This window comes from Aulonocara stuartgranti (genome assembly GCF_965226115.1).
Source record: "Aulonocara stuartgranti genome assembly, chromosome: 13".
Classification (NCBI taxonomy): Eukaryota; Metazoa; Chordata; class Actinopteri; order Cichliformes; family Cichlidae; genus Aulonocara; species Aulonocara stuartgranti.
In genome coordinates this window covers 20,513,374-20,540,360 of record NC_138949.1, presented here as the reverse complement: position 1 = coordinate 20,540,360, position 26,987 = coordinate 20,513,374, and the positions used below count along the sequence as shown (strand labels likewise).

General features: G+C 39.9%; 3 protein-coding genes across 8 annotated transcripts in view; 1 reads left to right on the top strand and 2 right to left on the bottom strand.

Moving 5' to 3' along the window:
• LOC309720973 (uncharacterized protein) overlaps nucleotides 1–3,156 on the top strand; it is a 59,018-nt gene extending 55,862 nt beyond the window's left edge. For 4 of the 5 annotated variants that reach the window (XM_082558256.1, XM_082558260.1, XM_082558259.1 and 1 more), the window contains 3 exons: nucleotides 146–292; nucleotides 701–875; nucleotides 1,020–3,156. In XM_082558256.1, the coding sequence (XP_082414382.1) occupies nucleotides 238–292; nucleotides 701–875; nucleotides 1,020–1,185 (396 nt within the window). In that variant the 5' untranslated portion in view covers nucleotides 146–237 and the 3' untranslated portion in view covers nucleotides 1,186–3,156. The remainder of the gene's footprint in view (nucleotides 1–145; nucleotides 293–700; nucleotides 876–1,019) is intronic. The other variant, XM_082558258.1, reaches the window with a different exon arrangement.
• Nucleotides 1–26,987, bottom strand: part of prokr1b (prokineticin receptor 1b) — a 121,190-nt gene that overhangs the window by 3,042 nt on the left and 91,161 nt on the right. The gene's annotated exons all lie outside the window — the stretch shown is intronic.
• The window catches only part of LOC309720966 (protocadherin-15-like), a 223,742-nt gene that overhangs the window by 156,356 nt on the left and 40,399 nt on the right, over nucleotides 1–26,987 (bottom strand). The window contains exon 1 of one of the 2 annotated variants that reach the window (XM_082558239.1): nucleotides 19,854–20,095. The exons of the other annotated variant lie outside the window; for it this stretch is intronic. The gene's annotated coding sequence lies outside the window, so the exon portion shown is untranslated. Of the gene's footprint in view, nucleotides 1–19,853; nucleotides 20,096–26,987 lie in introns of those variants that run through there. 2 annotated transcript variants of the gene reach the window in all.

Here is a 26,987-nt window from a genome sequence, read left to right as displayed (position 1 = left end):
GTCAAAAGAGCAATTAGTTGAATTATTCTTGAAAAGATGGGTTGTGTGTTTTTTTTCTTTTATTTACTTATGTAAATATATTTTTCAAGGGTTAAATAAATGCAACATTAAATTAACAATTGTCTCTCTGTCTTTTCCCGCCCAGTGTGGTGCATTGCTGTCCTCCTGCCCTTGCTGGCTGCGCTGACAGTGTGATGTAGCCTCAGTGTTTGTGTTTTAAAGGCTTTTTCCACCAAGATGTCTGTTGAGAGAGAGATGACCTTACCCATCACACCAAGGGTAATAGCGCTTGGTAAGTAAATAGTTTCAATCCTCTTGTAATATTTTTGTAAAAAATCTATGTAATTATTGTGGTATTTGTACCCACAACAACTTACTTAACAGGGGATTGTCTGTTTTATATTGTATAAAAATAGAATACACACAGTTTGCTGCTGTTTCTCTTATTATTTATTATACACAATGACCAACAGGAAAAAACAGCCTAACATTTCAGCACAGGCCAAAATGCCAAAACATTAGGCAGTTTTTTCCTGTAATTGATCATAATTTTCATTACATAATAAATAATAAGAGAAATAGCAGCAAACTGTGTGGATTCTATTTTTTTACAGTGTGAGGCCTGCTATCCAGCATTCTTGTGGAAACCTTATTTGTAAGGGTGAGCACATTGTCTTATTGGACTCTTGTCTGTTTTTAGGGAATAATTTCATGTCTGCAAGCCGCTGGATGATCAGTTTGGAGGGCAAGGTATTTTATGAGCCTGAGCAGATGCATGACTTTGCCAGCACCCTTGCTGTCTTCTTTGCGTCATACTACGTTTTCAACCTTGAGTATCAGGAGTCAGCGTCCATCACACAGGAGATGATACAGAGGTAAATACTTTACACCATTAAAGCTTACACCATTTAAGAATGAAATATATGTGATAGCTTGACTACAGTTGCAGAAACATATAGGTGATTGCTGTAATGTATGTTTTAATTTTGAAATTAAAGCAGCCTTTTTTCCGTTAAAAGGTTCTTTGTGAGGATCAATCCAGACATGGGAACAAAATGCCCTGCAAAACTTGGTACAAGCTGCAAGACAGGTCGTGTCGTAAAGAGGAAGGTTACAAGCATCAGCCCTCGGATCACCACCTTCCTCCAGCGGCTCTCTGAGTTTGAATGGAGGACTTCCAACTAGGTAAGAATACAGAGATGATAATATCTTTTACATAGCTGATAATTATATACATACTGTACACACATCCATACAACAGTATGAATGATCTCAGACAGATGTGAACAAGTGAATAACCTGAGCAAACATGAATATTGATGATGTGTCTTTGACAAGTGGTGATAAAGACTACGCTGAACCCGACCATCCTGGTAACGGAAATCTAAATCCCATGTCACATTCTATTTCCTGGGACCCACTGATAATTATTACATTTTGTAAATGATTTTTGTTTTACAATTGTAATAGTTTATTTAATGTTCATGCTGGTGGGTTTGTCCTGTTTTTAGTGGAATGAAAAACTGTTTTCCTTAAAAAAATCAGACACAACTTAGACATTCACATTACTCACACCCTCATTACACATACATATAGGATCTTGGGGGTGGGCACGATACACGGAGTCCAAGTTACCATCAGGGTGTACGCCTCACCCCTGGCGTCGTTGCCCACCTCTCAATTTTAAATACATGTAGACATTGAGGGCTAGCAGGAGGGACTATGCGCTTACCTGCTGCTCTCTGGCAGGTAGCTCTATGCCCTCCTGGGTTTTAATTGCACCTTAGAACACACATGCATCAACACTACAATGAGCGGGTGGAGGGAGGTTTGGAGTCTTCTCTCACCCCCATTCTCTGCGGCCTACTGGAGCGGGGGGGCTAGGAGGAGTGGGCCGTCCGACTGCGGTCTGGGGCCTCCCTGCTGCTGCGGAGTCGGGGCGGTCTGCCTCTCCCCACCGCAGGGAAAAGGGTAATACCACCTGGGTCTGGGTGCAGTTCCCCCCTCCAGGGGCAAGGGTACCTAGACCCGGTTAGTAGAGTACGCTTGGGGAGTGTGATCGTGTATACAGCGTCCCTTTATGTCTGTCTCCACGTCGGTTGAGTGTGAAGTACATATGAGAGCATGAGGGTGGGAATGGATGTTTGTGTCTGTGTGTGCCTGTATGTCTGTGTCTATATGTCAGGTTGGGTATCAGACGCCACCTCTCTGGGGACATCTCGGGCCCTCCAAGGTTTGGAGGCCTATCTCCACCCACCACCACTTCCCCTGCCGGTGGCGGACTCCCTCAGGTATCGGTGCGTTGGTGGTTCTTTGTATCTGGGGGTGGGCGTCCGGGTACACACCGGCTCACTCCTTGGCGGCCGCTTATTGGGGCTCGCTTGGGCCACTTTGGAGGTGGGGTGCCCCCGGCCTCTCGGCCTGGGGCTCGGTCACTCAGGCACAGCTGGCTGCCGGCGGAGCTCACGGGCGCGTCACTGCAACTCCCCCTGGCTTCTGCTCCGCGGCTGCTGAATGAGCCCTCATCTGGGACTCTCCTTAGCTCTTACTGGGACAGTGGCGCGGCTGCCCCTCTGTGGGTCTTCCTTGGTCTCTTGTGTTCTGGGGGCCTCTGGATGTCTGGAGTTTTGATCTCCTCCATACCTGCTTGATACCATAGAGGACAGGGCTGTGGCTCCCCACACTCTCTAGCAGATCATTACATGGAGAAACCTTTGGAATGCAAGCATGCTGATCCACACAGGTATGCACACAGGTGTACACATGGGTATTCACAGATGCGGACTACAGCTTTCTTGGCTGCTGCCTCAAAGCACACTGTGCGCTGTCTATCTTGCGTGCTGCACAATATCGTTTATTATTTAGTAACTATTGATATCTATGACTAGCTAGTTTATTGTGATGGTGCTTTTTTTTTTTATTATTATTATTATGTTGCTCTTTGTTGTTTGCTGTCTCCCCTGTTTTTTTTGTTTTTCTTTCTCTCCATACAGGTGACCCAGGAGTTTTTTGTTTTTTTTTGTTTGTTTTTTTTTTTTCTCTCTTCCCCCCCTTCTCACCGTCTCTTCTCCCCTTTGGTTTTCTTTCTTCCTCTCCCCCTCTTTCTTTCATTCTTTCCCCCTGTCCTATTAAAAAAAAAAAAAAAAAAAAAAAGGATGACAAAGGATGAACTGAAGCTCCGCCATCACGTGATGTCACATGCTGCTGTTTCTGATGTCACTTCCAAAAAAAAAAAAAAAAAAAAAAAATCAGACACGGAAAGGTGAAGGACTGTGTAGTTTTCATGTACGCTTCTATTTATTTTGGTTATTGACATTGTTTTTATTCAGTTGAAAAATGTTTTTCTTGTTAAAAAAATAACAATAAATGTTGGTTTAATTCACTATTCTGAGACTACTTTATTGAATTATATTGTTTTTTGTAAATGTTCTTATATTGAATATGAATGTTAATATTATTTTATATGCTGTAAAACACAATTACAGTCTAAACAAATTATACTGTACACAATTACAGTGTTATACCATAAACCACACTTGCAGTACAGTGATACTATAAAACTTAATCACGGTAAGTCTTTCTAACTGTAAACCACGTTTACAGTAAAGCTGTTATACTGTAATATATGTTTACAGTAAAGTGGTTGAACTGTAAAACATCACAACAGTAAAGATAGATTAGTAATTACAGTAACTTACTGGCAATAGTGTTGCCAGTAAGTTGCTGTAAAAATACAATAAAATGTCTAACAGTGTAGTTGGTTTCACATCTCACCAGAATTTCAATATCATTACAAAAATATTTGTGTGTTATGAAAAATATTTGTTTAAATATTGACTTGCCATGAATAATGTGCATAACCGAATCATATCATACAAATTCAGCTGAGTCAGTGTTGGTTCAACCAATGACAAGAATACAAAGGAAAATGTTTCAGGTCCATTTGAATGCTTTTTATTTCTGTTCTTAGTCACAGTAAAATGAAAAAATAGCCTTTTATGCCTTGCTAGGTTTTCAGTTTTCTGTACTATAATCATGGCCATTTAAGTATATATAAAAAAAAAACACCCAGCACGCCCCTGCGGGCGGTTTATCCTTCAAGCTCGGGTCCTCTACCAGAGGCCTGGGAGCTTGAGGGTCCTGCGCAGTATCTTAGCTGTTCCCAGGACTGCGCTCTTCTGGACAGAGATTTCCGATGTTGTTCCCGGGATCTGCTGGAGCCACTCGCCTAGCTTGGGAGTCACTGCACCTAGTGCTCCGATTACCACGGGGACCACCATTACCTTCACCCTCCACATCCTCTCGAGCTCTTCTCTGAGCCCTTGGTATTTCTCCAGCTTCTCGTGTTCCTTCTTCCTGATATTGCTGTCATTCGGAACCGCTACATCGATCACTACGGCCGCCTTCTTCTGTTTGTCTACCACCACTATGTCCGGTTGGTTAGCCACCACCATTTTGTCCGTCTGTATCTGGAAGTCCCACAGGATCTTAGCTCGGTCATTCTCCACCACCCTTGGGGGCATCTCCCATTTTGACCTCGGGACTTCCAGGTTGTACTCAGCACAGATGTTCCTGTACACTATGCCGGCCACTTGGTTATGGCGTTCCATGTATGCCTTGCCTGCTAGCATCTTGCACCCTGCTGTTATGTGCTGGATTGTCTCTGGGGCATCTTTACACAGCCTGCACCTGGGGTCTTGCCTGGTGTGATAGACCCCAGCCTCTATGGATCTTGTGCTCAGAGCTTGTTCTTGTGCTGCCATGATTAGTGCCTCTGTGCTGTCTTTCAGTCCAGCTTTGTCCAGCCACTGGTAGGATTTCTGGATATCAGCCACCTCCTCTATCTGCCGGTGGTACATACCGTGCAGGGGCCTGTCCTTCCATGATGGTTCCTCGTCTCCATCCTCTTTCTTGGGTTTCTGCTGCCTGAGGTATTCACTGAGCACTCGGTCAGTTGGGGCCATCTTCCCAATGTATTCTTGGATGTTCCTTGTCTCATCCTGGACTGTGGTGCTGACACTCACCAGTCCCCGGCCCCCTTCCTTCCGCTTAGCGTACAGCCTCAGGGTGCTGGACTTGGGGTGAAACCCTCCATGCATGGTAAGGAGCTTTCTTGTCTTTATGTCAGTGGCTTCTATCTCCTCCTTTGGCCAGCTTATTACCCCAGCAGGGTACCTGATCACGGGCAGGGCGTATGTGTTGATGGCCCGGATCTTGTTCTTACCATTCAGCTGACTCCTCAGGACTTGCCTGACCCTCTGCAGGTACTTGGTGGTTGCAGCCTTTCTAGCGGCCTCTTCATGGTTCCCATTTGCCTGCGGGATCCCCAGGTACTTGTAACTGTCCTCTATGTCTGCAATGTTGCCTTCTGGTAGTTCAATCCCCTCAGTTCTGACTACCTTCCCTCTCTTTGATACCATCCGACTACACTTCTCCAGTCCGAACGACATTCCAATGTCATTGCTGTATAGCCTGGTAGTGTGGATCAGTGAATCGATGTCTCGTTCACTCTTGGCATACAGCTTGATGTCATCCATGTACAGGAGGTGGCTGACAACTGCTCCGTTCCGTAGCCGGTATCCGTAGCCAGTCTTGTTAATGATCTCACTGAGGGGGTTCAGGCCTATGCAGAACAGCAGTGGGGACAGAGCATCTCCTTGGTAGATCCCGCACTTGATGGTAACTTGTGCTATGGGCTTGGAGTTGGCCTCTAGTGTTGTACGCCACATCCCCATTGAGTTCCTGATGAAGGCTCTTAGGGTCCCATTGATCTTGTACAATTCTAGGCATTCCAGTATCCAGCTGTGGGGCATTGAGTCATAGGCCTTCTTGTAATCAATCCAGGCAGTGCACAGGTCTTGCAGTCTCGGCTGATTGTTCTGTCTACCAGTAGCTGGTGTTTTGCACCTCTGGTATTCTTGCCAATTCCTTTCTGTGTCCCGCTCATGTATTGACCCATGTGCCTGTTCATCTTAGCCGATATGATGCCTGACAGGAGCTTCCATGTAGTACTGAGGCAGGTTATTGGTCGGTAGTTGGAGGGGACCGGTCCCTTCTTGGGGTCCTTGGGGATCAGGACCGTCCGGCCTTCAGTTAGCCATTCCGGGTGTCTTTCGTTAACTAGCAGCTGGTTCATTTGTGCTGCCAGACGCTCGTGGAGTGCAGTCAGCTTCTTCAGCCAGTAGGTGTGAACCATGTCGGGCCCTGGTGCTGTCCAACTCTTCATACTGGAGACCCTTTCTTGGATATCTGCCACTGTGATGGTTACTGGACCCTGTTCAGGGAGGTCGCTGTGGTCTGCCCTCAGATCCTCTAGCCACTGAGCATTGCCGTTATGGGTTGCATCCTTCTCCCATATGCTCTTCCAGTATTGCTCCGTCTCCAGCCTTGGTGGTGCTGTTCTCTTATTGTTCCCTTGCCACTGAGAGTACACCTTTGCTGGTTCTGTGGAGAACAGCTGGTTTATTCTCCTGCCTTCTATCTCTCTGGTGTACCTCCTCAAGCGGCTGGCCAAGGCTGTGAGTCTTTGCTTGGCAGTTTCCAAGGCCTCAGGTATGGACAGCTTGCTGTATTTCTTAGGCACCTTATTTGTCGCACCTTTCTGCAACTCCGTTAGTTGGCTAACCTCCCTCCGTGCTACTTTGATCTTGCCCTCTAGCCTCCTTCTCCATGGAGGGTACTGCCCCTTGTGGCTGTTCAACTTGTAGCCAAGCATCTCACTGATCACTGCTGCCGTATTGTAGATCAGCTTGTTAGTGTCGGTAACCGTGGTTGTAGGTATTGTACGTAGTGCTGCATTAACATCATCTAGCAGACCTTCTGAGGGTACTTCACGTAATCTTGGTAACCGGCTACGGGGGATCCAGGTTTCAAGCTTGGCCATGATCCTATTTTTCAGGTCAGTTCCTCTCGCACTCAACTCTCCTATCGCACTTGGGGCTATGTACCCAATCTCGGGTGGGGGTGATGATATCTCCCCCCTGACCTGGCGTCCTGACTCCTCCTTGCCGTAGCATTTGTGTTGTACCTCGTCAATCTCTAGCTGTGAGAGCAGTCCCTTCTTTCGAATGTTGGAACACTGAGCTACTAGTTGTTTCGCCGTCATTGTGGATGTTGGGTATCGAAGAATCCATAGGTCCCTCATCCTATTCATGTAGCCCCTTCCGCCGGGGTTACTTGCGTAGTAGCATTCCAACAACGCCCTGTTTTCGTCCCTTGCCCACCGATGCCTTCTTGTTCCAGTAGCCCACTTTTCGTCAGGGTGCCCTGGTTCCTCAACACCTGACGCGGACCTTGTTGATCCGGGCGACGTCCGAGCCGGCATGCCTTCATATTTATCTGTCTCGCTCATGTCTGCGGTAGGCTTGCTTAGCATAGGGGGTCTAGCCTTAGGACCCTTACTGGATACAGACGCCCCAGGCAGGAATCGAACTTGCGATCCTCTGTTCCAAAGGCGTGTAGTCTAACCACTACGCTATCCAGCTGCTATCTCTCTCTCTCTCTATATATATATATATATATATATATATATATATATATATATATATATATATATATATATATATATATATATATATATATAAAAAAAATCATTTCTCATACATTTTCCAACTGTATTTCAGTTTTACTTTCTACAAAAGGCAGCTCTTTGTCAATCTTATGGCATAAAAGTAGAGCCAGAAAAGGAAAGAAAATCACTTCAAGGACCCTATTCAAACAGTCATTTTAAGCTTCTGATTGATCACTCACTGCGCTACAACATACCCCCATCCTTTATTACGAGACTTTAGAATGTCCTCAAAGGCATGAGATGTCATGTGACCATGGAGCCACAGACTGTAATACCATCATAATCAGATATTACGTAGGTAACACATTTATGGTTGTCACTTCCAGAACTAATAACCCATCCTTGCTGCATTTCATTAATATCCAGCTACGCACTAAAGAGCAAGTAAAACATGACTTAACACGAATCGGACAAGTTTGTTTATGCATTCTAGAGATAAAATGGAATCCCTCTTGCATGCAGCTGTAGCCTATTTATACAAGCTCCTGTTCTTTGGTCTGGATTAATAGGTACCACACAGGGTTGTAGCAGGTAAAAGGTTCCATAGCACTCAATTAGATACACCTAATCAAGCTTAATAAATTGTGTACAACTCGAACTGTGTGTAAACAGCCGATGCAGCTCTTATATTTAGATGGCTGCACAATTTCTGGGACAGTGACTAAGTGAAATTATTTATAACTACCATAAGCTTTTGTGCAGTAAAATCCTTGTTAAAGTAATCAGCATTCATATTATCAGCATCTATAGCATTTACATGAGACGTTTTCTTAACAAGCTGGTAGTAGTAAACCTCTACTGCATTGCTCTAAAATGTAATATACCATCTTGTCTTTAGTCACTAACACTGCAGGTGCTTCCCTCTGCAGGATGATGTAACTGCTATTATCAGATGAGTGTTTCCTAAGTGACTGTTCATCGTATGTATGTGGCTGTGCGAGAGAGTAGCGCTTACTGCGAGTAGTGATCTCAGTGTGCACTTGACACAGAAATGAAAAGCTGTTATGCAGTAAATTTTCATTCAGGTTCCCTAATTATGCAACTTTTTTTCCCCCATCCCACCTGTGTCAGAGGTGCGTTTTATCAATTTCCCTGTGAAGAAGCCTGCTGGTTCAGATGCATAAAGGCTGAGTTGTTTAGCATGGGTATTTTGGCTGGAAAGACTGACCCTAATGGGAAAATGTATAAACACCATTATGTGCTTTTGTGCTGCTGCTAGCATCAAATGAAAGATTTGATGTGGGCCTCAAGTGCTCTCATAATTATTGTGATGGGCTGGGATGGTTTAAACAACCCTATGCACCTGTTTATGCAGAGTACTTTCAGAGATAAAAATATACTTGAGCAAAGTAAGTTGAACGAAAGAAATCAGGGCTGCTTGTAGTAATGATTTAAAACTCACAAGCTGAAAAACATAGCATGTCTACATCCATTTTTAGTAATCATCAGCACCACTAACAAATCTCTTCTATATAATAATATATTAAATGTAAAAGTTTTGTTTTATAATAGTAGAAAAAAAATAACATTTGTTTCTAGGTTTTATAATATAGAAAAAATAAACTAATTTGTCAAGTTTAATCAAAGATCACAGTTAGAAAATGATTAAAAAAAGAAAGCATATAAATCATATAAAATGATTAAATATAGCAAAAAAAATACCCTGAGGAGAGATTTAATTTGATTAACCAAAAGTACTTTGGAAAATTTGTTTAAACTGTTAAAAAAATGTATGGCCAAAATCAATATTCTGTGACATTTATTCAGGATAACGTTGGTTTGTGAGCACTGAGGAAAAGAGAACTTTGATAAATGCTTTCACTAAAGCAACAATGAAAATCCATCAAAATTCAGAGATTATAATTTATGAGCTGCAGAAAGAAATGTTTAGATTTTCTTGTTTACTGGCTGGCTGTATTGTACAAACTAATGACAATTAATATCCACCGAGGACAAATTCTTCCTGTTTCACTAAAACTGGATCAATATTCTGGGAGGAGTAGCAATACTTCTGAAAATGGAAGAGAGTTTTCAACACGAACAATACAATCTTGACCAAGTTGAGCACAATTTCGATAAAGATCCTTTAGGTGATCGGGGTGTTCCTCTATGAGGAACGCATGTCCCACTTGTGGGGGGGACGCACAGATGACTGATAAGCTCACTGATCAATCATCCATATGAGTCAGGCAGGACAAAGGGTGTTTGACAACAGTACAGTAATCAAAATAAAAAAGAAAGTCTTTTTAAAATTTATGCAGTTTGTTTTGCATATGTTTGTCATTGCACCAGGACTGTGTTATGCAAATGTTATTGCACAAGGAAACAAGGCAAACCAAAACTAGGAGGTAGATTCAGAAAGAAGCTATAATCATCCATTATTCTTTATTGTCATACAAACTATTACACATTCTAAAGCATACAAGGATAACATATAATTAGTAGTAATGAGTTCTTGATGTTTATGCCTTATTCTGTAATTTAGTGTCAGGAGAAAGTGATGGCAGCAAGATGGCTGTGTCTGTGGTGTGCTTGTTTGTGTGTGCATGTGCATGTGTGTTTGTAGTAGTCATAGAAGTACCGTGCACAAGTCTAGGCACGTTTATATTCTTCCTCATTGTGCACATTAAAGTAATCTGAAATGTTCATATACAGCATAATTCCACATAACATGATGTCTGATGTTTTGGTTTTGTTTGTTTTTTAACAATACTACTGAATATTGAATAGGAATTTCAAAAAGTAGAACAAAATGCAAAGCAATAAGTATGAATTCAGCTGCATTTAATGTCAGAGTCTGGTGGTCCACACTAAAACCAATTTTCTCTAATTCAGTGCGAGCGAGCCACAGACCTCAGAGGTTCTAATCCTTTTTAGTTTAGTCATCTCATGACCACGTTTTAAATCTCTAAACCCTCACTGAGGTCAGTCCATGCGGGTGCTGCTGACCGCACTGCATCTGTTTAGCATCAACAATGTCCTATCCATGTCACATGAAACTACTTAGCCACATGACTTGAACACATGCAGCTAATGTATGATAAAAGAGGGCTTTTTGATTTTGGTAATTATTTCACCTCAGTGGGCGACTTTTAACCCTGCAAATCGCACAATGACTTTTATTGTCAAAGGGTTTGTCTCAGAGCTTTTACACATAAAGGAATGACTAATCCTTAGATAGCAAAAAAAGAGAAAGTCTAAATAATTAAATTAACAAAGGAGAGGTAAGTGAAAATCCATAAGCTTAAGCATTAAACTGGTAACAAGAGAATTTTGCTAGAGAAGTCCTTGTATTTCAGTGAAATACATCCCCAGACATGATTTGGCGAAAAGCCAGTGTAAGTGGAATGACCAAGAGGACAGAGGGTGAGGCCCACTCTCAGTAGGGGCCCTCCACTGAGTTCCTGTTTGGCTGTACCAACAGCTGTCTTATCCTGAAGATGAAGGATGAGGTTTCATTAACAAGTGCGTTTTTTTTACTCTAATTAAATTTTAAAGCCTAGCAAAAGTGGCTATAAAATAAATGTATTTAAATTAAAAATATAACATGTGATATATAACAGATAAACATACGTTTTGATGGTCATTATACATGCAGTGTTACTGCTGTTATTTTTAACTTCAAAGTACATCGCCCTGAGCAGCATGGACAACAATAGTTGCGTGAAATGTAAGTAGTCTTAAATTCTTTGTTATGAAGAAATCAGTCAAAACCTTACTAAACAACAGTGAGGTAATGTTTTTTTAATTCATGCTTACTGCAGTCCAGCAAATTTCTGTGTCAATGTCTGTGCTATTGTAGGCTGTATTATGTTTGAAAACCCCCTTGTATAGTTTTGCACTGTTGTGTATTTTATGCTTTTGTTATTCCTATGCAAGAAAGACATGGTACTGCGACAGTGCACCTGCTAGTTGCTGTCTACGTGGTGATGTTAAAGCATTCACTAATAAATGCAGAGCGCTGCATGCTTTCCTCAACGCTGAAACATTTGAACGCAACTGACAACCGGTTTTATTTTATGTTCTTCAAAACAAAAACAAAACAAGTCTGTCTGACAAAGGGACTTCACTGTATGGGTCTCTTGGTTGCATCAGCAGTAACCAAGTAACCTACTTATATGCTGCGCTGTGAGATAAATTTGGGTTCTTTATTAACTTGAGTGCCTGGTATTTTTACCATTTTCTAAACTTAATACTTATTTTCACTTTTAATTTTAGAAGCTATGTTTTAATAAATATCAATTATCTGATATTATGGAAAGCTTCAATAGTTGCGGGAGAGGTCAAATACTTAGTTTACAAAACCACTAACTACTTATATAATTGCTTAGAACTTGTTTTTTCTGTCTAACTATACCAACATCTGAACATTACTGCTTTTGCAAATGTATGAAAAAAAAAAAATCTTAATTTTTATCATTTTAACAATTTACATATTTAAAGTGTCTGTTGGATATAATGCCTGTAGGCATACATTCAACATGATTCCTCTGGTATTTTGGTTCATATTGGCAGGATTGTATCCTGCTGTTGCTTTAGATTTGTCATCTGCACATCCATGTTGTGGATCTCCATTCCACCACATCCCAAAGGATTGAGATTTGGTGACTGTGGAGGCCATATAATGAACTCAATGTCATGTTCAAGAAATCAGCTTGAGATGATCTGAACTTTGTGACATGGCACATTAACCTGCTGGAAGCAGCCATCAGAAGATATCTTCCTTTCTGATGGCAATGTACCTAACACAGTGCCTAAAGTGTACCAAGAAAATATGTCCCAAACCACTGCACCGGGAAAACTGTTGATATAAGTCAAGATGAATCCTTGTTTCCATGTTATTTACACCAGGTTCTGACCCCACCATCCAAATTATGCAGCAGAAAATGTGATTCATCACACCAAGTATCATTTTTTTCAATACTGTATTGTCCAACCTGTTGAGCCTATGTAAATTATAGCCTCAGGTTCCTCTTCTAAGCTCACAGATGTGGCACCTATAACTGATGTGCTCCAAGGTTGACATGTTGCGTGCACAGAGATGCTCTTCTGCATACTTTGGTTGCAACGAGCAGTTGCTTGAATTACTGTTGTCGTCTTATCACCTCAAAGTCTGGATATTCTGCTCTGCTCTCTGACTTCAATGCATACTCTCTCACAAAACTGCCACTCAGTGGAACTGCTATCTAAATTGGGACCTCCTTGTAAACCCTAGAGATGGTTGTGAATAAAAATCCCAGTAGATCAACGGTTTCTGAAAACTCAGCCCATCACGCACCATGTCCAAATTCACTTAAATCACCTTTCTTCCACATTCTGATTATAAAACTAAAGCAGCCATGCTGCCATGTCATTGGTTGGTTGTTCGTTAACAAGGAGTTTAACAGCTGCACCTAGCAAAATAGCTGTGTGCATTTTCAAAACATCATCATTTATATTTGCGAGGTGACTTCGGAGTTCTAATGTCTAAATTCTTTTTTTTTAAGATGTTTCATTGTAAAAAAAAAACAAAAACCTACATTTCCTCTCCTAAAAGGCTGCTTAAGTGACAAGTCAGCCAACGCACAAAGAAATCCACTCACCTCTGTTACTTCCTCTGACTGCTTCCAATGCTTCAAAGGATTCTGTAATGGCCGGTTTAAAATACAGAGTGCACTCACTTGTACTGAAATAGGTCTTTCATGTGCCAACACAGCTCTGTGGGTAACATTCATGTGACTAAAGGTACTCTTAGGAATTATCAGGATTTCTATAAAGATCTGTCTTAAACTTTAGCCAAATCTTCACCGAGGTTACAAGCAGGAACAAAGAATCTGCTTAAACTAACTGCACATCAATCATTGTATTGTTCTTGCCTAAAGAAAATACACATTTCAAAAATCACCATGTAGGCTGTAGAGAGTAAGCTAACGGACCAGCAAACCTAGAGTCCAATCAGTTGAACAAAATGTGGTGATGTGGTTTGATGCACTCTGCCTTAGAAAGTTAAAATATTATGTTTGTTATCCTCAAGAGGAATCTGCTGACCCAAGCCTTGCATAAAATATAGATGTCAGCACAATTATGAATGTATTGATTTGCATAAAGCAGGATAAGATTACAAGGTAGTCCTAATCTTAAAATGCTAAGCCGACTCCAAAAACATGACACAGACGATAAGTAGGCTAAAATGAGTCAACAAATGAGCAACAGCTATACAAATCCTGTGAGACATTTATGTGTTTATTTTGTGCAAATTATGCAACATACTTACACAGAACGAAAAGCTAACGAACTAATGATACCAATACTGAATTGAAGGGAATACAACTTTGATATGAAACACAGCATGGTGTAAAAATGGCATTTTGTGACAACAGACACTGAGCTGATCAGCGTCCCACCTGCCGATATTACAAAAACTTCAAAAACAGAACTAAATGAACTTATGGACAAAAGAATTATTGAAGAATGAAGGCCCTAATGGGACAGATAGTCTAAGTAATACATTGATTTTTGAAATGTAAATGCCAACAGGTAAGCCTACTATTTTTAGATTTTTAGACTTAACTACTTTATACTTAAATGCAGTCAAACTAGTGGCTTCTTTTTGTGTAATTAATTATGCTCCAGGATATTGAGCAAAGACTCAATAAATTAAGTTGATTAATAAGATAATAAGTTAGCTCTAGCAGTCTCTGTCAGGACTGTGTGAGTCCAAAGTGTGAAAACAGCTAAAAATAATGACTTAATTATGGAAGGCTATTAATTCAGCTTTTTTCCCCCCTTATTAAATTATCACCAACAGTTGCCTGACCTATGAAAAGTGGGCCTGGTAAGAAAAAAAAAATTGCATATGCCTTGCAAAACAATGGTGACAAACTCACAGCAGTGGAGTGCCATTAGTTTGTCACCATTTTAGCTTTAGACTCAGAGAATGTAACAGGTACATTGATGATGTATGACCTGGTGCTTTCCCACATTAATAACTAATAAGTAAACGATAAGTGAATCCATAAAAATCAGAACTATGAACAATAGCGCTTGCAGCTAAAATGATTTCTTTGGATTATTGATGGATACTGTTAGAATTTTAGAGTTAACAATGCTGTACCTTTGAAAATATTTATCCTCCATAACTGGGAAACTGGATGAAGTTGAACTCTAGGACGAACTGTAACCCTTAATTACCACCATAATAAGCTAGATAGCAACATTTAACTATTAAATAAAAAATGAATTCAAAAGAATTTTTCACCATTTCAAATTTATGTATCAAAATAATCATTTAATGAACAAATATACAAATATTGCATGCTAGCATGTATTTAATGGTATGTTGAGAAAGAAAAGTCAACAAGAACTACAGAAATATTGAGAGCTAGAGCAATACATCTGTGATGTGATGCAGATGCAGATCTTTTCCTAGCTCACTGACAATTTTCCTTTTGGGGGAGAGCACTTATTAATTTGTAATGTAATGTTGTACTACCTTTGTTAAAGCTGTCACTCTGTAGAGTGGACAGAGAATTGACATGTTGTACTGATGGACAAAATGTAGATAGATCATGCTCCAAGATCAATATACCAATATTTAAGTAATTCTCTAATGTAAATGGCCAGCATTTATATAGCGCTTTTCTAGTCCATAGGACCCCAAAGCACTTTACACTACATTCAGTCATTCACCCATTCACACATGTACAGAAGAACAAGTGAACTGGCATATAGAACTTGGGGCAAATGTGTAGTTAAATGTATTGGGGATGGTTGTCGCAGTGCTAAAACAGTAAAATGAGGAAAGGCAGATGATATGGAACTTTGATGAGAGAAAAAATATATATCAGCACTCAGGAATTTCATGATTTTATTAAAATATATCCTGTCAAATTACATTGCTACCTCTTGGTGCAGAAATCAGATTACCTGCCAATCACCTGTACTGCACCTGTGTCTTTTGCTCATTTCCATGCTCACTCCAGCGTGTCATACTTCTTCAATGCTAATGGTTTCCATCCACACTCTCTACTCATTTCATTACACCGCAGGTGGTGAAGATGAAATGAAGAGTTTACTACCTCTGATACCTGACACTGAGCTGATGATCTGATAATGGTAGTCTGGCTGTGCCATGCCCACCGTTCCTCACATGGAAATGGAGAAGTTGACAGTAAATCATAACAAAAGCATACAACCCACATTATTTCTTCTTAATCTGCAAAATAACACTGGAAGGCGAAAACACCAGCACAAAGATGAAAAGGAAGAGGAAGGCATGCTACAGTTGCTCCTGTTTCCTCTTCCTCTCCCTCTGCACTCGGACTCAAATCATTTCAGGCATCACTACCCACAGGTCTCTTATCAAATAATATTGAAATGGTTGCCCCGAGGTGTCCATTGTGCATATGAATAAAGTCATATTTGTTGAATGATAAGTAAGTTTATGACAGTAATGCACTGTGGGGAAGATATTCTTTATCCTATGATGAAATCCCATTTTAATAACTCGTGGTGTATTTTCACTTTGTGAAATCTGAGACACAAAAAAAGAGGTTCAGATGTTTTAAAGTGTCACGATTATATCTAGCTACACTTGAATGTGTTCTAACAAATACTCTTTTATAAAATGGATCACATGACTGCTATATGTAAAAGCTCATATGAAGCCCCATGATCACCTATGTTGCAGTCTCACTGAGCTCAGTAGAGGGCTTTATCACCCCTACAGCTCATTCACTGTTTTGTTTTTCCCCCTTTGGCATACAATTTTACAGTTTCGGTAGATTCTCAAATATGTCATCAGTGTTGCTTCAAACGGCGGTATGCAGCTAATGTTCATGTCAGTTTGACGTGCAGCCCGTAACTTTTTGCTCACACATTTCCCACAAGACTTTATGAGGTGGTAATATGTCAGTGTTGCGGCTTGATATGTGGAGAGCAATTAATTAAACTTTTAAACAGTTTGAGTCTTTGTAGTTATTAAAATCATTTGTACAAACAGACAGATATGAGTCAATGTCACAGCTTTGGTCCTGCTGCTGGAAATACCCACTTGAGCATGGCATGCCTGGTCATATATATATATGTGTGTGTGTGTGTGTGTGTGTGTGATTTATCATCCCCCTAACAGGTTTGAACTTCTCTTTTCAGTAACATTTGCAGAAAATGACTTACATAGCTGCCTTCTGTCAAATAAAGCACATAAGCCTAGGTATTTTGTGACCTATTTTCCAAGATTTACTTCTTCAATAAGAACAAATGGCTATGAGGACCGCAGGCATTAAGACAGTGTTGGCAATGCTCTTCATTAAAAAAAAGACTAAAATTTAAAGTGGTAACAGCATCAACATATAACTAGCATTATATTACATTACACAATTTACAATAAGAAAACACATTAACCCTAAAATTACAGCCGTGACTAAAGGCCCAATATTGTTTCATATGTTAATTTCTCAAGAGCTGCAAAACTGGTGCAGTCTTATTAGTTTCAGCACCGAACACACATTTTTTTTTTCTGATGCAACCAACAAGATTAGATCATTAGTCAGTCATGGGAGTATGGCAGCGCTTGTTAATTACTGTTTTATCACACACATACACATACCGATCTGCCTGGTGTGAGCATAATTATAAAAAGGTGAAGTCTAATTGAATTCAAAAAGCTCATACAAAGTGATCTGAGCACAAAGTGCCTTAAGCTGTGTAACTGTGGAATGCTGAGTATTATAATTTAATATTGAATGAGAATGATGAGACAAAGTAAAATGGAAAGCCACCCAGCTGTCTTAAAATTCTTCATTCTTGGAAAAAACAAAGAAGCTACACCAAGTTAAGAGTGACCATGCAGTGGCGGTCTCATTTCGACTGCCACCTGTATGCACTATACCCTACGGGTTCCCCTCATTCTTCATCCTTTGTTATGAACAAGACACTTCATTACTTCTAAGGATAATTCACCACTGCCTAATTTTTCCCCTCTGGTTCACTTCAGTTACCAGAGTATTTTATAACCTCTTTACTTCTTCCTATTAATACTTAAAGAGAAGCTGCCCGGAGCTGCCTGTCCTTTATCCTAACAATAAAAATGGTATATACAGTCCTGAAGTCCAAACCAGAGTAAAAGAACTCATTTCTAGCAGTATCCACCAAAGCTTCAGTGCAGAACGAGCTTAATATGTAATTTGTCCATTGAAACTACACGCAGGTTTAATGAAAACCTCGAATACAGTTCAGGGGCTTTATGGGAATTCTACAGCATCTCGTCTTAGTGGCCATTCTGAAAATTGCTGAAATCTAGACAAACTTACAGCTGTTACAGGTACTGCTCCCAACTTTTATACTGCCTGAAACAAATAATGCTTTATGTCGTCTTCTGAAAAAAGGTTTAAAAATTAGAGAAAACTAATCAGCAGTGATGTTGATAATATCAAAGACACTGATAAATGAGACTGTTTCATCAGTTCACTGACTTAAATGGAATATATGATGCAACACATCTTACATATACCACAGAAACAGTTTTACAATACATGAAATATGCAATAAATGCACAACGATATCTATGAAATTACACATTTTTCCTACTCTATGATTGGTTAAGTATACAAAACCGTGTCTAGGGTGCTCGATCTTTCCATTTGCTTTTATACTACTTTCTTTATGGAGCATAACTTGCCTCTCAGGCACCTGATAAACTAATATTTTATAGATCTCCGTCATCCAATCATATATTGTTTGTTAGACATCTTATTGAAAAACAACAGAACAATTGACTTCTGCTGAAAGAAGAGATACAGAGCAAATCAAAAACACATGACCACAAGTTTGCAAGCTCACATAAAGACACTGCATGTCAAAAATGCAGGGCCAGATGTTTCATTATGCATCTGCAGTCCATTGCCTGCCTCAATTTAAACTACCAGTGGATTACAAATAAAACAACAATGCAAAGGCTAGTCTGTGGCATGCACATTTAAAGCTATGAGTACTATAGTTTAAAGCAAACATCTTAACTCAAAGGCCACTTGCTAGCCTTTTCTGGACATTTTAAAAGATTTAATAATAAGACAGTAAACTGTATTGGACAGCACTGCGTCTTCACAGGGAACTTGACTTGTCATAGCAAGAACAGCTCAGGTGTTACTAATAGCAGCAATGAAGTTCACTCCATTTAAGCATCAAAGTAAGCCAAGCCACTGAAGTCACTAAAGGGAGTACAGCTGTCATTTATGTTATCAGTGACAGCTGTTTGTTTGCTGCTGTGAGAGAGGAAGAAGTCCATTTCTAGTCTGAGCAACAAAAATCAACATGAATATAGTTTTAGCACCGAATGTGTTCAAGAATGATCAAAATCAGGGTCTTAAATAATAATTTAATTCAAACTGGCTGAGCAGGCTGTGATGATGCTTTGTGAGAATGGAGTGATTAGGTCTCACAAGTAACTGGACTACAGCCTACAGCCATTTACAATAATATGGACTTGCACTGCTTTATACTTCTACTGTCGTTCATGCATTTTGAAAATTAGCCCTTAAAATGAATAAGTTCTGATAAAAACTGGGATTTTCAAAAAAAGGTTTCTACACTCTTGCATGAGTAGATGCTGGGATCAAGTCAGTGTCTTGTTACATTTCTGTAAAAGACTCGTGTGAGTCACTGAATAGACTGAATGAGTGAATCACGTTTTGAAGCATTATCTCCTGCAGCGCGATAGGCTCCCTCTCACACACTCAGGGGGAAGTTACTGCATGAATATTCATGTAGAATACCGTTATTGATATGCATATGAGGCGAGATTAAAAAAGAAAGAACGGGGGGGAAGTCAGCTAATAGAAAACTGCAGCTGTCCAATTGAGAAACTCCGCGCAATTTAAGTGATTACGGTAATCATACTCATCAACAACTGGATCACTGAAATATTTTTAAAAACACAGCCGCAGTCAGCCAAACTACAGGTCATACCTAACCACAGGCATTAGCTAATGATATATTAGTGAGAGATGCTGCTTTCAGTCAGTGTTTGAAAACTTCACCCTCCGGAGATTAGCGGTACACATCAATGGGCAGTTAAGGTAAACGACTGCGCCTTTCTAATTGATTACTCGCGTCACGTTGGGGAACATCTATAATACAGTTTTAAAAAGAAAGAAATACTAGCAGTGACATAAACACGCTCCTATTTCATGGTAAAAGAAGACCAATGCGCAGTGAAGACACTGTTCTACGCGTGCGGTGCTCCGAGGCAGTGTGGAAATTTAAAATCACAATGACAGTCATCCAAAACATAAAGAAGACGGCTTACCATGTTTCGGCTTAAGAAGTACTCAACAAAAATCCTTCCAGTGCCCGGAAAGGAGCCACCAATGCCGGCTGTCAGTGCAGCTACAGCCTCCCCCTCGCGCGGGCACATCAGCACTGCTGCCCCGATCTCTTTAACCAGTCACAGCAAGGCACAGCAACACTCCACCCGGACCCTAGCCTGGCTCCACCGCGAGATAACTGCCCCCTTTCTGTCTCTCTCTAGTCATGACGTGTGAACCAGGTAATCTTATTACAAGAGGTCATGAAAGGTGAGACCGGCTAAAGCACAGTTGCCCCTCCTCCCACCATATTTACTGGATATGCACCTGGCCAGCTTGGGTCAGTACTCTCTGAAAAAGACTCATCTTCAACAGGATGATAAAGGATGATGCGGAAAAACCTAACTAATTAACAAGCAACAGCAACAAAAAAAAGTCCCCTTATCTTCTCATTAAGGTCAAACTAATCCATAACTTATTACATTGTGAAATGCACAGCCATTCTCTCACATAGCTAACCTACACTTTCTGAAGGTCAACAAAAGCCATTTACTGTCAGCTGTCGATTATTTCTGAGCGAAATCTATTATTCTGCTCTGTCTGCACCAATTGGTGCTGAGAAATGACACCACTGACTGGAGGCAGTCAGCTATGATTCACCTGTCACTTTGCAACAGTCGCTGGACTTTTCTTCCCTACAGCTTAACCAACAACAAAAAGCCTTCCATCAATATACTCTAATTAGCTACCGTGCCGAATAAGTCACAACTAAAGGTTGCACAGATATTCAATAAAACAGTTTCTACACAAGAGACACTGCTGTGGAGGGGGCGGGGGTCTTGTTCGCAAAGATAATGTCAACAGCGATGAAATTTTAGACAATTCTTCTAAAAATGTGAAATTATCTTTCTCAGACAGCAGATGTAATTTGGTGAGAACAGCTTGTCTCCATTTAGCAGGCGCAGAGAGGCACAATAGAGTCATAACAAAGTCAAATTACATGACAGAAACGAGTATCACAACCATCTAATTAATGAAAATTAAATTTAATACTTTTTAGTCCATGCATGATCACAGTCAAGACAGATGCTCTAAACATTTGAACAGACTGATGAAAATAGTGGACCCTCTAACCTCACAGTCCCATCCATGAGAGAAATAAAAAAAAAAAAGATCAAACCTACACCTGGACACCTGCATCATGTTATCCACTAAAAAAGTGTTGCCACAGTTTTGAAACATCACCAGTATTGTCAGTGAAATTATGTCAAAAATAGGGCTTTAAGAGCTTCCACATTATGAGTTTTACAGAACAGAAAGCATATCCATGCTTGACCTGTGAGAACAGAAAAAAAAACTCTCAGCAAACAGGCTCATTTACTAGTATTTTGAAATTGAAACAACTTTAAACTGCATCCTTAATAAATAAATGGAATCAGATGTTCTTCAACCTTTCACAATCACAAGCCTCATTATAATGTTTCTCCTGTAATTTTGTGTGAAACTCATAAGTACCAACCACCTTTTCAAAAGAATGCAGCTTCAGTTCTGCGTTTCATGTTTTCTGATTTTAATCTAAAAGACCCATTTTTAAATGGCACATCAGACCCATTATTAGGATTTAAGATGTGATAAGATTATTACACATGTAGTCAGCTTTTGAAATTCAAAACTGAGTTTAAAAAGCTCTAACTGGCATGTTTCCGTATCAGCATGAAGAGATAATTTGAGTTAAGTCATGACTACCAGCACTCGGCAAATGGACTAAAGTTATGTAGCGCTTTTCTACTCAATTTGGGCACTAAGCGCTTTCTTACTACATGCCTGCATCAGGGGCAACTCAGGGTTCAGCAGCTTGCCCAAGGACACTTTGATATATAGACTAAGAGTAGGGCCAAGGATCTAAACCACAGACCTTCCTATTAGCAGAGGACCTACTTTAGCTCTTGAGCCACAGCCACCTAAAGAAAAGCTTTGAGCAAAAGCTCTCTTATAATCAGGGCCTGCCACAATAACTCCCCTTCTCATCTTTTCTCTGTTGCACCAAAGAAAACGAGGGGGCAGAGTTCAGGCAGGACTGTAGACACTCCTCAGAGAAGCATGATTAAGGGATATTCTGCTCTTGGGAAACGCTCTCGTCTCAACACCCCAGTGAAGTTTTCTTAGTGAGAAATCCCCAAACTGACATCATACATATCCAGGTTTGTGTTTCTATGTGTGTTGTATGTATCATAAATGTGTATGCTTAAGTGGTTATAGTACGTCAGATAATGAGTAAATATCATGCTAACAATGTTTTTATATCTATCTATGAAGGGGCTTGAGTTGGACAAGTAATGCATAATTCATATAATAGTTCCAAAGGTTTCACCATTTGAAACTAATTATGCAGTCCCCCCCCCCAAAAAGTAAATATATAAATAAATAAATAACCAACCAGGAGCAGTTGAGTTGACTTTGAGGTGTCATGTATTCTTCTGGGAATGCTCAGAGTTGTATCAATGTTTGTGGCTTTTGCCTGTATAGCCGGGGAAGCCTGAGGGTTCCTTTATGAATGGTGCACACTGCTTATTTGTATTCAGTTGAAGTTTCAATCACTAAGCAGGCAAGCCTTCTACAGGGTAATTCCTTTTAGTGATGTTGCATTAATACAACACCTTTAGTCATTTCTTTCAAGCTGAAGAAACTGATTTTGCCAAGCAGATATAGACTGCATAAAATGACAGACAGCGGCGCTTTAATTATTCTCAATGAATGCCTTCTTTTCTCACATAGAGGAGATGCAAGAAAATACTCACTCATTCTTTTTTCCCCTTGTTTGAATGGTTGAAGGTGCATTGTTTCCATACTGAATTTTGCCAACATATTAAAATGGATGTTTCCAAACTTGGATAGTTGGTGGGCAAACAATTACCCAAACACCATCTGCAGGATTATTCAGCGCTATCAATTTTGATATTCAAACAGCCATTCGGTTAACATGGAAACATGGAAAGTGCAAGAACTGATGCTTCCTTCGTACTGAGGAGTCAGCTGGTGGGGTGTGTACTTCTTTTCAAGTTATTGAATCACTTGCACAATAAATCATTTAGATAGCAGGCTCAGAGAGTGTGGTCATACTCAAATAAGCAGAAAATGAACACTATTCCTTGGAAGCCCTCTCTCAAAAATCTGTTTGATATTGCCTTACCTATTTAAGTCGTGCTCTTATAGCGTTTTCTGAATAATCTTGTTAAAGAAGCAGCTCCAGTAATGCTATGCACCTTGTAAAAGACAAGAGCATGAAGATATGTGCAGTAGAACAATCCAAGTTTCATCTCGAGTTTTTTTTTTTTTTGTAAACTTGGGACAAATTGAGCAATTCTTCTTGGTAAAGCATCATTTCCCTGGTCTGTGCGTATGCACTCAGCTGTTCAGTCCCTAAATCCTCTCTGCCTGTGAGCTCCCTTTAGGCAATCCCGTGGGAGTTTTTACATGTGCATAGATGTGCACGTGCATCTACAATTCCAGACAGAAACTCCCAAGTGTAAAACAACTGAGGAGCTCAAAATCTTAGTTCTGCATTTTAACAGCAAGTTCACATAAGCAGTGTACATGTTGTTGATTTTAGAGGCTGATGTTACCACTACAATGAGATTGCCAATAAATGAATATTTTCACTTCTTCTTATTTGTAGTGCCTGTACTGCACCAAGTTCCACAGGTGAAAAAGATGAGAAGCCTGTGGTGATGTGTGAAACCATGCGTGAAGAAAGTCTAGGGTATGATAGGGATGGCTCGCTTTTTGAGCACAGGACGGAACACTGACAAATTCTGTCTCTTCCTCTCTCAGTACATTTTCTGGAGCTATGTGAACTGGACTTCATAATGCAGTTCCCAAAAGAGCATAAAACCTGCATTTACAGACACTTTTTTTTTTCCTTGAAACTTTTTAAGTTTTGGGACTTTTCTCTGCACAAGGCCTTCAACCGTGAGTGAGAAGAGTCCTATGCTAGCAATTATTTAGGGGAAAAAAAAATAGCACAGTTGAATTTTGAATTAGTGTGCAAGGTTGTTAGCTACACTGTAGTGCCACTGTAGTTGAATCATTGTGGAAATTGTTGGCGCTGTCCATGGTGCTGAAAGAAAGCCTTTAACTATAAGTGTAAAGGAACAAAGCACTTCCACTGTTGAGCTTTCTGCAAACACCTTCATGAGCACATGAATTCGATTGTGAATAGTTTATTATTATGACATAAACTTTTACAGTTAAGGAAGAATTACAGTACAGTTGCAGAATCCATTTAGCAAGTTCTTACTTATACTTGCCAGTCAGCTGAAAGGATCGTGGGTAGTTAGTACAATAGCAGAAATTGCTACAAGATGGAGATACAAACAAACAAACAAACAAAACAAAAAAAACAGACAAAGGCACATACTGGCAAACTCACATAATTCAGCTTTGGGCACTTGTTACTATTACTTCTACTCTGGCTTATTTGGACTGCAGGGTTTACACTAGCTGCCACCCAGCCCTCTATAAAAACTGAAATTGGCTGTGTGCAAATGGAAACGCTGAAGGGTGTCTGAGTCAAATAAGTGTCGAGGGACATTCATAGTTTGGCACTGACAGCTTGTGTGATATTGAGAGGTCAGAGCAACTGAGACAGCAGACAAGAAAGAGGGAGGGAACCACAGGGAGATTGAGAGGTCAGAGAAAGCCAACAGGACATTCTCATTCTTTCTCTCTCTCTCTCTCTCTCTCCCCCCCCCCGTGTGTGTGTGTGTGTGTGTGTGTGTGTGTGTGTGTGTGTATATAAAATAAAGAGGTGGGTCAAAAAGCAAGTGAACAAGAAATATATAAAAAAAGAAAGAAAGAAAGAAACATTATGAGCAAGTGAAAGCAGAAGAGCATGAATATAAATAATACTGCCAAATCTAATACACAAATAATGAAGTGAGGCCAATACTGACACCTCAACTATCTGAAAAAAATGTAATTGCTGTTTCTTTTGTTCTTATTAAGTATATCATTCAGATGTGATTTTAATCAAATTATAAGAGTGGGGGTCGAGCTCAGAGCAAGACAACTAACTCATCAGTGCGGCACAGAATATCCACAGGCTTAACTCTGCACAGGGGGTGGATTTAAAAATAACTGTCACTACTTTGTTCAAAATACCACAGTGGGGCATCTCCTTGCTCTTCACTAAGGTGGGAAATATGCTAAGTCTAAGAATGTAAATTCAAGCTCAAAGTCTGATAAAATTAAACATTTATATGAATTTCCAATAAGTAAATACACTAAAACATATCCACAGTTAGAGGTTCTGAACATACCTGGAATCAGGTAACATTTTGTTGCCTTTTTTCTGAAACGGCTCAGAAATACTTCTTTCCATTGCAAGAAATAATTGTTGGTGTAAAAAAGGCTTTTAGCTGCCTACACTGGATGACACTAAGGAAAACAAAGTCAACCTGTCGAATGCAGCAGTTTGCTTATATAAGGCCGTATGTCTTAGAATGTAAACTTGCATTAATTCATATTTTGCTAGCTTGGGAAGACATGATATGAAGACAGCACTGAAACATCAAATGTTATACAAAATAATATTTCCATTACAAAAATCTGCATTTTAGATACACCCAGCAGGTTCAGTGTAATATTGACATTTATTAATTTTAGTTGATCTTCACCTCCACCTACTCAAGCAGGAAATCAGCTGTCGCTTACCTGCTGTATGCTTAAAAATGTGGTGTCCCATTAAAATTTTAAAAAGAAAAAACAAACAACTATGCTACAGTATGAACACTCAGAGAAGCCTTTTTAGAATAGCAGAGTTGGTCTCTTCACATAAGAACAATTCTGCTAGGAGTGTATTAACTGGTTGCACCTGCAATGAAAACAATTGCAAAGTTATTTATGTAGTACTTGTAATTCTTTCTTTTAGTTGCCCTGCAGCTGTGTGGGAGCAGATACTAGTAAAATATGTCTCAGATGGGTGGAAAAGCTATAGGGGTTTGATAATTGGATCACATGGGGACTATAGCACCACAACCCAATCTGTTACCAGCAATCCCAAAAGCTTTAGAAACCAACAGAGGCATGTAATGAAAATGTTCGCCCTTACTGATTTTTTTCTTCTGTTTGTTTCGTCTCGTCTTTAGAGTAAATCTTGGCAACCAAGGGGAAAAGAACTTTTTTGACAGCTACCAGAGTTTATTACTGCTATGACCAGAGGCAATCATACCTCTAGAGAGTCCATTAGCACCTAAATGAACAGTTGATCTCTTCAAGAGACTGGCATACGCTTTCAACTTTTAAACTGGACAGAATCATATCTAGTGCTTATTATCCATCAAAACTTAACAAGTTTGGAAACTTGGATCAATTAAGTGCCAAAGTAAGCAGTTTCTGTGGACACTAATTGGTGTCAGAGCTCATCTTTTAGATGTCACGGTGTTCTTTTATCACTCCGTGAAATCAATACACGATTCAGGATGTTTTGAAGGAATATAGATAAAGGGGAGAGTAGAAACCATTATAAAAATGATTAAACAATAAATTCATTTTAAAATTCAGATTTACTGCTTTGTAAAATTACACCTTTGTTAAGCAGGATGACTGACAGATGAAAACTTTTTTCTTTTCTCCCCCCCCATTTTAAACACACAGTGTGCATGTACTGAGCTCTATTGTAAATGCAGAAAAGACTTAATATTTTGTTCCTCACTCATGTGCACAGCTTATTTTCCATTTCTTCACCTCTATGAAATTGGGAGTCTTGTTCTGCCTTTATCTCAGTTTTGTGGATTTCGATTCCTTGTGTCTGGCACTACAGATAAGATGCCTGAGATAAGGGACGTAGATGCTATCGAGAGGTAAGACTAACATGGGGAGATGGGGCCAAGATAAAGAAGTTTGAGCCAATACAGAGAGGACGGAAGAGACAACAACAGCTCTAAAACTTTCCCTGAACAAGGCTCCTAACCTCTGCCCAGTAGGCAGAGAGCTAATTATAAATTGGATTTCTTGTATGAAATTGAATGTCTAGCAAACAGTTTCTGGCAAAAACCAGATTCAATTAAAAATTGAATCTTTTTTAAAAATCTAGACTTTATTCCAATCATCCACCAACATAGAAGCAAGATAACCCT